The sequence below is a fragment of the Crocodylus siamensis genome, chromosome 1 (genome assembly GCF_052110815.1).
Source record: "Crocodylus siamensis isolate JL-2025a chromosome 1, ASM5211081v1, whole genome shotgun sequence".
Lineage (NCBI taxonomy): Eukaryota > Metazoa > Chordata > Crocodylia > Crocodylidae > Crocodylus > Crocodylus siamensis.
In genome coordinates, this window is record NC_143395.1 from 218,761,840 (window position 1) to 218,774,202 (window position 12,363).

Consider the following 12,363-nt stretch of genomic DNA (forward strand, 5'->3'; position numbering starts at 1 on the left):
CACTTGTAACAATGGTTAATTTAAAGCACTTGTATGCATTTTTAATGAAGTATTAAATTTACAATCTATGAATCGATGAAGTGCTATATTTTACAGGACTTTAGCAACCTACGGCACTTTAAATAACTTCTGTATGCCAGTCAAATTTCTAAGCGGTGGACAGATCTCAGGAGGCTGCATAGTGCCTTCTGCCTGGAAAGTGCAGGGAGGCTGTAACTTTTATAGCGCTATAAAACTGCTCTTAATTACAGTAATGTAAAAACTTGCAAGGAGCACTTCTCTACGCATACACGGTCTTTCATGTACCTTTTCCATGTACCTCTGTTTCATACATCTTTTTGGATTGGCTGACCATAAGGAAATCTGGGACATCCAGGACATTCATCCAGGATGTTGCCCCCCCGCGCTCTCAGAAGTCAGTGGGGACAAGGCAGTATGTCGGGGTTGTAGTGGTGCCTGGCTGCCCACCTGCAAGGTGCTCTATGCCATTCCCAACTCCTGGCCAGACTGGTCCCCATACCCTTGCATTTCCAGGACGCCCGTTATAATTCTCAACAGCCGGCCAGGACTGGCCTCTGAAATTCAGAACTGTTCCAGCTAAACCAGGACATGTGGTCACCCTACCAGGACATGTCGTCACCCTATTTTTTTAGAAGACCATAACCAGTGACTTGGGGCCCTTTGTATCCCTGCCGCACTCCAACTGAACAACCACCAATGCGTGTTATCTGCGATAACTTTCCTTTCCACACTACACAGCTAGCCTATACCAGTGTGTGTGTGTGATACTGAGTGCCTTCGCTTAAAATTTTGCATCCTGGAATACTCTTCTCAAGGGCCACTGCCTGCCAAATTTCAGTTCTTCTATGCCTGTCTGTTCTCAAAAAGCAACTGTGAGAGTGTTTACATAATGGGGAAAGAATTGCTTTTTTCATCCACTAGCCTCGTCTCAAAAACAGTTAAGCTAGTTTTCCCATAATGCTAATAAGTCTAATAATTTATAATGGGACCATTTAGATATCCTTTCAGTATAAATGTTGTTGGTACTTAAGCTATCATACAGTACAGTGCATGCAAATTACAGTGCTCCAAGGCCAGAACTCGACACTTAGTCCTTGACTATGGCCAGAGCAGTGTTAGACTGAGAGTATACTGACAGTTTTAAAGCATCATATATCATGTGCCATGAGGATTGCATATAGGTTTTATGTAGTTGAAAATGTTAGCTTTCAAGTGACACTTAGCATTTATTTTCATGTGTGGAAAGTTGTGATGTACCAGCTGAGGTTATAAGGCCTAATGGTTTCTAGTGTTTTGAAATTGCTAGATAAAAAATGCTCTTAGAAAGGCTAAGTAATTATTATTTATATTGCTTTTTTCCTTTTGTCTTTTTCCTCTTTTTGTATCAATTTAAATACAACTTGTTGCACAGTTTTGAAATGTTTTATCCCTGACCTTGGATCAAGTAACCCTTTCTGTCTATATTTCCTAATGTGTTGCTTTCCTAACAAAATCTTAATCTGATTGACTGGACATAGTGAAGAAGAACAACATTATAGAATGGCTGGTAACATCTCTCTCTTTGTTTCCCCTATGTTTCCAATGTGTTAGGATCGATTGGTGGCCTGTTCTTTGCAGTGGGAATTGCCCAATATGCTTTATTAGGGTACTTCATCCGTTCTTGGAGGACTCTAGCCATTGTGGTTAACTTGGAGGGAACAGTAGTCTTTCTTCTATCTCTGTAAGTTATTTTTAAAGCTGTTTCACTGAATTTCATCAAAAGAATAAGAATTGAGGGAAAAATAGGGTAAAGATTTCTTTAAGGATAAAGTAGAGTAGTTTGTGAAGGTCATGGTAACTTTCCCCAAACTCCAGTCAACATCATGTTTCCCTTAAACAGCAATGCTGCAAACTTAACTAAATATAATCTTAACGCTTTCACTATGCAGGATAGTAAAAATCTTAGTACGCTATTTAAGAACAGTTTGCTGTGTACTTCTGATTGTCTTTGACTTTCTTCTGGTGTACACATATACTACCAAATGCTACATACGTACATCTACTGTTATGGATGAATATGTGGTTACATAATCACATGTTATATTTCACCTAGTTTCAAATGTACTTACAAGTGAAAATTCGGCAGTTTTGAGGGGGAAGGAAGTTTTAATCACTGTTTACACTTTTTGGGGAGGGGTTTCCCAACCTCTGTTTATCTTAACTCACTAACATTACTCATTTTGAATCCTAAGAAACGGTGATTAAAGACTCACTGCACACTCTCATGCAGTTGAGGTGTGAGAATTCATAAAGTAGGTCTCAGTGAGAGATCCTAGGGGCTCTTCCCTCAGAAAAAAAAGCTGACTTGACATTTTTGATGCTTCTAAAGTTAAAAGAAAAGAAAAACCTAAGCAGTTATTTGAAAAGAATAGTCCAGCACTTTCAGCACTTTGTCTTCAGAACGTATAAAAAAATTGCTCTCTCAACTTCAAAACTCTGCTCTACAGTGAGTGCAATTTCCATACCAAATTCCAACCCCTTCAGTTATTTCATATTTCTACTGTGCATAAAAGGTGAAAGAATCTTTTATTATGTGCAGAGAAAATAAAGATGTCCTCTTCCAAAGACTTTTTTATGCAAAGTCTGCTGAATCACTTTTGCTCAAAATCATAAAAAATAAATAAATAAAAATTAAAAAGCCTCTGAGCAGAAACCAAACCTTAAAACCTTGGGCTAAAATGTGAAAGTTTTTCAGAAAGTCATGAGCAATTGGAAACAGTTTTAAGAGGCTTTTGTAAGCAGGGTTGGGGTTGCAGATCTACCAACCAGATGCTGTCTCGGGACTGAGAACAGAGCCTTTGTGCAGCTGCTGCTTACAGCCTGCATATCAGAATTTGGAACAGTGTTGGGAGCAGGTCAGAAGATAACCTGAGGTTGGTAAATGAAAGTTGTTAGAAGCAGCAGCTGTCTGTGTACTATAGATTTTCAGTAATGCTGTATCACATCCTGAATTCTGAAATTTCCCTGACATTAAATAGTGTTAACTTCAAATGCTATTTTAATATACAATGCAAAGTTTTACAAATTAGAAACCCACGAAACTGTAAAACTCTCATTTCTCACCATGGTATATTTAATCTTGAAAATTCAGGTAATGCTATTTGAAAAAAAAATGTTGTGTTGTATTGAAACATCTTTCATTTTTTATTCCAGATAGGCAAGTCCAGTCTTCAAGAATAGTGGGGTCCCTAAGATTACCAATGAACTCTATCTCTGTTTCAGATTCATTCCCGAATCCCCCCGCTGGTTGTATTCACAAGGCCGACTGAATGAAGCAGAAGATGCCCTCTACCTCATTGCAAAGAGGAACTGCAAGCAGAAGTGTACTTTTTCATTAAAGCTCCCAGCTGACAGGAGCCACAGAGAGGCTGGAAGTTTTTTGGACCTATTCCGATACAGGATCCTCTTGGGACGCACTTTAATCATGATGTTCATCTGGTACTTGCAATCCCTTTTTAGGCCCAGGTCCTGCAAGTGCAACTGCTGCTGCTGCTTAAAGTCTTTGAATAGCTAAATCATCATGCATACCATGCTTTGGCTCATTATTTATTATGAGGGGCATTTTGCATGAAAGAGGTTCTTTGGTTCTTACCTTTTGTTTATTCTTAACCTGAAGTCATTTTAATAATCTAGGCCTGAAGTACTTTATTTTTGCATATCTGTGGGGCTTTTTATCTAAGAATCTCAAAATAACTGAGCACTACCTTCTCTTCCAAGGCTGCTGAGATTAGCCATGATGCCCTTGCTCTTTGGATCAAGATTGTATAGGTATTTTTTCTTTATTGGGCTCTTGGTGTCCAAATTATTGGGTCTGTGTGGACACTGAGCCAGTTCCATTTTAGTGTTGTAATGTCCTGGATATAGATAGATCTGCCGAGGGAGCTGCTTTAAAAAAATCACGATATTGAGCTTTTTTTTTTCTTCAAGATGCTTAAAGCCCTTTACAAAGCTCCTGATCTTGCAGAGATTTACCCTCATACTTAAAATGAAGCATGGGTTTGTCTCTACAGAGTCTTAAGTTAAAGTTGGGTAAGATCATATTTTTCAAATAGAGAAACTGAGACCCTGAGGAATTAAGTGTCTTATTGGCACAGTCAGGAATGAATTCCTGTTCCCTGTACTAGCCAGTGCTTTGTCTTCATTTTTAAATTAACAGCTATTTTGTGATGGTGCCAAGGCAGGTGTTTGTCTTGGTTAAAAATAGGGTGGATTGCTCTTAAAATCAATGGTTTAAAGCAGGGCTGGACTGCACATGGCATACAGGGCGTTAATGTGTAGCCTGCAGGCCCCAACCTGGGCAGCACTCCCCCTTCTGCTCCAGCAAGACAACTGCTACTGCTGCCACCACAGTCTTCAGGCTCCATGGGGTGAGGAAGTGCCTCTAGCACAGTAGGGAGGCCTGCACAGCATATAGCCTCCAGCACACATGGTGTGCAGCTCCCAGCCCTTCTGAAGTTGCACAGCCCCAATATTAAAGCATCATTTTAAACTGATTTGAGGCAGCAAGCCAGAAGCCTCGATTCAAGTAATTATTTTTAATCTTGTTTTATATATGTACTTGTAGTTATATTCCAGAAGAAATGCTATTGGAGCAGCAAGGCAGACACCCGTTGTCCATAAATCCACTAAGCTTCATGTTTTTCACTGACTTCTGCTTTTAAGTTTGGTGGTACTTTTTGCTGGTTGGGAGAATATGCTATGCATATGCATGTAAGCAAGCAAATATATAACGTAAAGTACATGTTATACGTAACCAATAGGCTGTTGGGCAGAAACATGGAAGGGTCCTTCCTCCCCTCCTTGGTTTTTGCCTTGCTACATTTTTGGGACTTCCTAGAATCATACAGTAGTAAGGCTGGAAGAGACTGCAGGTCTAGTCTAGCTACCTGCTCAAGGCAAGATTGTCTGTAACTAAGCCATCCTAGTCAAGTGTTTGTCTAGCTTGTTCTTAAAAATGTCCAAAGATGGAGATTCCATAGCTTCCCTGGGTAGCCTGTTCCAATGATTGACCACTCTCATAGTGAGAAATTTCTTCCTAAGCTCCAACCTAAATTTCCCTTGCTGCAATTTAAGACAGTTGTTGCTTGTTCTTTCCCCTGCAGCCACAGAGAATAGTCTGTCTCCATCCTCTGTATAACCATCCTCCAGGTATTTGAAGACTACTATTAAATCCCCCTGCAGTGTTCTCTTCTCCAGAATAAATAACCCTAGGTGTTTCAGCCTTTCCCCCAAGTCAAGTTTCCCAAGTTTCTAATCATTTTTATCACGCTCCATGTGGCTCTTTCTAATCTTTTGTGAAGTGAGGGAACCAAAAGTGAGCACAGACATATGCTCAGGTACACACACATGGAGTCGTATGCCTACCTGTCTGGAGTGCAGCCTACTCTACATGCTCAGTAGCCATGTGGATGCTTGTGCATCCATATCGCACACAGACTAAGATTATTAACTGTCTGTAAGTGCCAAACAACCAAGTGTAATATGAAATAGGATTCTGCCATTTGTGTGGTATTTAAAAGATCCACTTTTGCTATATTAAGCTACCAAATCTTGAACACTTTTTAGCAGATGTGAAACAATATGAAGGAGGTAGAACAGGGAGCTTATACCAGAAATAGGGAACAGCATAGAATGCCTAGAGATAGGCAGGAGAAAGAAACAAAAGGAACAAGAAGACTGAATTGTAGGTATAACATTTGAGAAAATAAAGGTGGGACATGTAATTGGTTATAATACTGTGCTGAGCTGAGAATGCAAACGTGGGCATCTAGAACTTGGGATTGGAAGTTGAAGAGTGATAGGAAGGAATCAACTGGACTGAAGTGATGGGCTAGGAAGCTAGCTGCTGAATAGTGGGAAGAGCTGTAGGTCATGAGTGGGAAGTGCTATAGCAAAGCTTAGTCAGGATCCCAGGGTCAGAAGTGCAGGAAACCTACTGATTGTATTTGAGGTGGATTAGCAAAACTCTTTAGGAACTTTATCCAGTCCCTGCTCATGTCGTCTGCACAAACACTAGACCTTCCTCACTGTGTTGGTAAGGGATGCTGACACTGGCAGGTGGCTGCTCATTCAGGATTACTGCTGTATGACACTTCCCCCCTGCACCTGCTGTCTTTAGTCAGTAGCAGAAACAGCTTTCCAAAGATGTGTGTTTGGCTTTGTGCACTTAGGTCACCATGTGTTCTGCTGCCACCTAGAAATGCGACACAGTTCAGCTAGAGCTCAAATACTGAGGTTCACATTAAGATGGTTATTTTGGTTATATTTGTCAACTAAGGGGGAAAAAAGCATTTTTATATTAGTGGAAAACTTGGAGCTTAGTGTAGCAACTGTTTGCGTTGCTATTCTAAAATTTGCATGCAGAGCAGAAGACTTCAGATGTCCAAATGCAAAGGCATGAGGACATAAAGTTCATTTACTGAGGAAAGGATAACTGAGATTGTCATTTGTGTATTTCTGGAAAGAAACCAGCTGCTTACCACTGCAGCAGTCCAATGAAAAATGCCAATGGATGGTTACAGGGAATGAGCGACAATGGACAATGGAGGAATGAATAAAATGGGAGGAGTTTAAAAATGACAAGAGGACAAACAAATGTTTGGATCAAAGGCTTATAGAAACTTGGGAATGAAAGGGGTATACAGAACTTGGAACTGGAAAGTCACATGTCTTGTTAGTTTCATCAAGCCAAATACTGTGTCTTTCACGCTTATACTGTGGTTGAGTTAGTAAGGCGCTAAATAACCTAATAAGTCTTAAATGTAATTCTATCTTCATATAAAGAAAATAGTATGTCAGAGATTGGGTTTGTGCAAAAAAAAATAATTTTACTTCGTTTAAAACTTCAGTAGTGTGTTTTAAGAGTCTATGCCTCCTCCGTAAACAGCAAGAAGTGACTATACTAGATGTGTTAAATTGAAGTAGACTGATATGACTAAGTGATCTGGCAGGGGAAATCTTATAGTCTTACACTTGATTTCTTTTCTCTTTTCCATACCCACCTACAGGTTTGTGTGCAGCTTGGTTTACTATGGTCTTACCCTCAATGCAGGTGACTTGGGTGGAAGTATTTATACCAACTTGGCCTTATCTGGTCTCATAGAGATACCTGCCTACCCAATCTGCATCTACTTGATTAACCAAAAGTGGTGAGTAGTGAATAGCATGAAATCCAACTTATTTTTTCCCAAAGATATATTTCCTGAATACAAATTCAGTCCTCAGTGGGCATGTCTACACGAGACACTGTGTCGTGGTAGCAATGAATTATGGCGACACAGCATTTGTGGGCACTCACCGTGATGCCGCCATGACTGCGCGGTAGGGTCAAAAATGACCTGTGCACCACTGGGACTGTGTAGTACCTGCAAGTACTAAATGATTGTGCAGTACCAACTGCACAGTCAGGGGCATGCATCCAGCATTGAGTAATCCTTTGAAGGAACTACTAAGCATCCCAGTTCATTATGTCTTCCTTGGGGAGAACATTTTTATACAGAAAATAGTATGTGTGTAATTTTTTTACTTTTCTCTTTTCCATTCATATAAACATAAATGGATCTTAGTGGAAAAGAGAACTAGTAAATAATCATTCAGATCTAGCACACTGATGAAACTGAAGGTCCTGATAGTTGAATTGCTCTGACTCCATACTAACACAAGATGGCACTCCTTCACACCTCTGATTTTGTGACAAAGAATCCCCTTGTTCTTTCTAAGCCAGCTCCCTGTATATTCTGTTGGAACTAAGGTGTTGTTCCTTAGGGGCATCTTCCACATTGGCATATTGTGCTACTTAAGCTTTAGGGTCGCTGAACATTGGGTCACATATCCTGGTCCGTGCTGCACTATTCTATTCTTTTTCTCCTTCCAGTTGAAGTCATTTCAGAATCTTCTGAATAGATCACTTTCTCCCCACATTTCTTCTGAGTAGCTTCCTCTGCTTAGTCCTGCATTCACAAACACTTGACAGCAAATTAAAAATCTGCTAATTTTCAGTCACATTTATGGAGATTTCTTTGTCAAGTACTAAATGCACTGTCTACATCATGAGAGGAATAGAAGCTTCTATTGGAAAAAAAAATGGAGGGTGAAAATAAAAACTTTGCAGGAGATGGCATTCAGCAATTTTAACTGGGAGTCCAGCGTGAGTTTGGGTGAATTTAAAATGCTCTGTGCTTTGAGGTCCTACTAAGCCTTCTCTTTTCTGACCCATCAGGTTTGGTCGGAAGCGAACACTGGCAGCATTCCTGTTCCTGGGAGGGCTGGCCTGTCTTATTGTCATGTTTCTCCCAGAAAAGAAAGGTAAATAACTTCTTGTGTGTTTTCTTGGATAATTTGTAACTGTACTCTGGGCCTCCATAATATCCTCTGTCTCAGGATCCAACGATTTCACAAATATATGTGAATGCAGATTTATAGCACCCTTCTGGCCAGTCTCCATTATGCAGCTGGAGGAACTGAAGCTTAGAAGCTTTCCTACGGAGTTTTCCTAAGGCCTTGAATGAGTCAGTGAAAGGGTGGAACAGAACACATTTCTGTAGTCCCAGTCCTTTGCTTTTAATCACAACACCAGTCCCCTCCCATTTTTGCCTTATACTTTCTACTTAATGCTAAACAATACTGCATACCTTTTTAGGCATTGGAGCCCCACTCCTGCATTTGTCAAATGTTCCAGCAAAATTGATTCATCAATCCATCCTTCAGAAGTATGTAATTAGAGTATCTTTCAAATTGTGTATGCATCTCTGAAGAAGAACTTTAAAATCAAAAAATCCCATCGCCCTTGTCTCTTTGGCCAAGTCTTCCTTTTCCCCTTCCACACAGCTGTGCAGTATGTTTAAGAGGGGGTGTATAAACCATGTATAGTTTACGAAGCACTTTGGGAATCCTCTGAAGTGAAAAGCATGGTAGAAATGTGGAATTAAACTTATTTATACATTCAGAAAGCCATATAAGGATCCAGCATGGTCTTGCTTTTCAGGTGTTCTACACAGAAGTAAAAACAGAAAATATTAAGGGGAAAAGATTTTTTCTTCCTTTGGAAAGCAAGGCATATAAATTATTTCGTAAACATACTTACATATACATAGAAAGTACCTGTCAGGATATATAAATGCCTTCAGATATCAGATGAACTCAGCAGGATTCAAAAAAAGATCAAACATCTAGATAATGTGAATATGTCCCCTGACAAGAGATGGTGGTGGATGTAACAGATAAGATTTTTTTATATGGATAGAACTACTCTAAGTTTACAGCATCTGTACAGTACCAAAGCTAATACTCTTAAAGGTGTTGCAGTGTTTGGGCACCCTTCCACACAAATGAATTGTAAGCTCCAAGAGAGGTATCTGGGATACCCAAACAGCACATGAGGAGAGTTAGATGCCTGAGGATGAGAGCCTTAGCATCCAACTGAGTGGGAAAGCTGCCTAAGCTAGATAGAACTGAAATACAAAGCAAAGGAGAGGGCTTCAGAGCCTTAGCAGCTAACTGGCTAAAGATAGGCACCCACGTCTCCAGCCAAGCAAGTGTTTCTTTCTACTTTGGATCCTGAAGTAATCTGGGAGTTAAATACCAAAACAGCTATGTAATTGCTCCTAGGAAACCTAGTTGTTCAATAGTAACACATCTGGGGTATTGGCAGCTCAGGTTTAATCTCTGCTTTGCTTGTCTGGAAACATGGACGTAAACCCCCATCCAACATGAGTGCCCTAAACACTGGGATGTAGAGTTGGTCTTTCTTTGTTTGTAGCCCAATAAATATTTGTTTCAGCAGGAGAAACAGATAATCAATGACCGTGTACTTCTGACAGATATTGTCCACAAAGGAACTCTGGTAGCATAACAAACTCTTCAACAGATTCCTTTCAGTTCTACTTTGTAATTGAAATAATTACTGAAAGACATTTCCATATGCTACGGATCCATACAAAGCTCAATTTTTCTTCTTTAGACACAGGAGTATTTGCAGTTGTGAACAGCCGTTCATTGTCTTTACTGGGAAAACTGACAATCAGTGCAGCATTTAACATTGTTTATATCTACACATCAGAACTTTATCCTACAGTAATCAGGTAATGCCAATTCACTTTATAATAGTAGTTTTCCTGCCACCTTATTACTTACTGCCCTTTTACGTTTTTTTCCTTATTAATTGTACCTTCTTGCTGAGACTTTTGCTTGAAGGAAAATGATTGTGATTAGTCATTGAGTCTTAAAATTCTTCTCTGTATGGATTGTTCCTTCAGAGTAATCATGCAGAACATTAAAACGTTACGTCCAGCATGTTTAGGAAAGTTGCATCCCTCTCTGCAATAATGCAGGTGAGCAATAGCAATGTTAATATTTGTATAGTAGCCACACCCAAAATTCACATGGTGCTGTATAAACATAAGGCAGCTGTGTTTAACATTCCTGGAAGTGTAGCCGGTAGTATTGTGGTTTATACATTTAGCATGCTGCAGTCAGCAAGAGCGACTTTGTTTTCAAACTACTTGAGCAGCTCTGATGCTTCATCCAGTAGAGTGCAGGGGCATGCATACTTATAAGTGGGTGAACAGATGAATATAGCATATAGATGCAGCTATACTGGGTGTTTTATGCCAGGCGCAGCCATCAGTGACCAGTCAGTATTGTTGCTGCACCAGTGCAGTCCCTCATCTCAGAATGGTGCTGTTTAATGCCCAGTGTCAGGTAGGATTTAAAATTATCTGATCCAGATCTTAGTTTGTAGGTGGTTTGTCTGTCTGTGCTAGGACAGCTATAGTAATGAATGAAATCCCAAGTGTAAACAACACTGTGTACTATTTATTCCAGTTCTGCGATGATTTTTCCAATAAGCTTTGTGTGCATTTTATCAGTCGGAGTCCTACAGCTAAGATTTTGCTTGTTGGCACTTTTAAACGATGCTTTAGTTCCTAATGCAAATACTGTGCTTGACACATGCTTTTTTCTTCTTAGGAATGTTGGAATGGGTGCCTGCTCCATGTTTTCCCGAGTTGGTGGGATTATTGCTCCTTTTGTCCCTTCACTGGTTTGTCTGCACCTCTTATTTTTTTTATCTACATTCTCTTCCCCTTGACTGTGATGTGTAAGATGATTGGAGGGATGAGGGAGACAGATTAGACTGTATAAGTACAATTTAAATCAGTGCAGTGTGCCAAGAAGGCTGACTGGATGATCTAATGTTTTGTGCTTCTCCATACAAGGTTAAAGGCTAGATCCTCTGTCCTTATTTAGACAAAACTCCAACATCTAGTCTACTGGGTATTTTTTATCTATTTAAGGATTTGTAGAACTGGTCCACAGATTTGCAGCTTCACTACATTGAGATGCTCAGATACCACAGTGATGAGCCTGGCATAAAACTCCAGGTAGGGAAAGGGTAATAGTGAAGGATTTATGATATCGTATAAAATCTCACTGCCTTGTATCTTTAGTGGTTACAGTACCTTCTGTAAATGGCTCATAGTAAAGGTGAATCTCCTCATATAAAGTGCCTCAATGCACAGTTTATGAGGAGGGCGTGAGACAACGTCCTTCTGTCTTGACACTTACGGTCATCAGTTAAAGTTGGAGGTTTAATAATCCTTATTATCTTAATAAAGAAAAAAATGGGGCAGCCCTCTGTTGGTTTTTCTGTAACTGTACCTTGCTGTATACATGCAAATTAAAATTCATAGCCAGACACTGTAGCTTTAAGTGTTGGTATTGGTATGGAGACCTGAGATGCTGGGAACTTCACAGTAGCCCCAGAAGGGAACTTGAAATCCATAAAATCAGATTTGGGGAAAATGGTGGGCCTCTGACTCTCTGGTGGAGCAAATTGGAGGAGGACCATCTACTTCACTGAAATTATAGAGAAGTACTTGTTAAAACAAAAAGTTTTTCAGGGACTAAGATCACCCGTAGGCATCTAAGTCTTCTGAAATATGTGATAGGTAGAATAAAAGCTAAGTGAATATGTAAAATGCTAGGTAAGGACTCCTACTCTGTTAAACTATATTTTTTCTTTAATTTTCAGAAATCTGTACAGTGGTCTCTGCCATATATTGTGTTTGGAGTTACTGGCCTTCTCTCTGGGCTCCTGAGTTTATTGTTGCCAGAAACACTGAACAGCCCTTTGCTAGAGACAATATCAGACCTGCAGGTGTGCTCATATTGGAGACTCGGGGAAGAAGCCATGTCACTACAAGCACTAGATGGCTCACAGGTATCCCAGCTTTCTGGTCAATACTTCTTCACATTTGTACTGGGTTGCTAGTAGCTGCCAACTTGAATAGGGCACCCTAACTAGGT

General features: G+C 40.0%; 1 protein-coding gene across 2 annotated transcripts in view; it reads left to right on the forward strand.

Annotated features, from left to right (window-relative positions):
• Positions 1 to 12,363, forward strand: part of SLC22A15 (solute carrier family 22 member 15) — a 62,994-nt gene that overhangs the window by 37,010 nt on the left and 13,621 nt on the right. Inside the window, exons 5-11 of one of the 2 annotated variants that reach the window (XM_090056885.1) lie at positions 1,612 to 1,741; positions 3,283 to 3,525; positions 7,068 to 7,208; positions 8,279 to 8,364; positions 10,019 to 10,139; positions 11,026 to 11,098; positions 12,089 to 12,277. In XM_090056885.1, coding sequence (XP_089913011.1) covers positions 1,612 to 1,741; positions 3,283 to 3,525; positions 7,068 to 7,208; positions 8,279 to 8,364; positions 10,019 to 10,139; positions 11,026 to 11,098; positions 12,089 to 12,277 — 983 coding nt within the window. The remainder of the gene's footprint in view (positions 1 to 1,611; positions 1,742 to 3,282; positions 3,526 to 7,067; positions 7,209 to 8,278; positions 8,365 to 10,018; positions 10,140 to 11,025; positions 11,099 to 12,088; positions 12,278 to 12,363) is intronic. The other variant, XM_090056893.1, reaches the window with a different exon arrangement.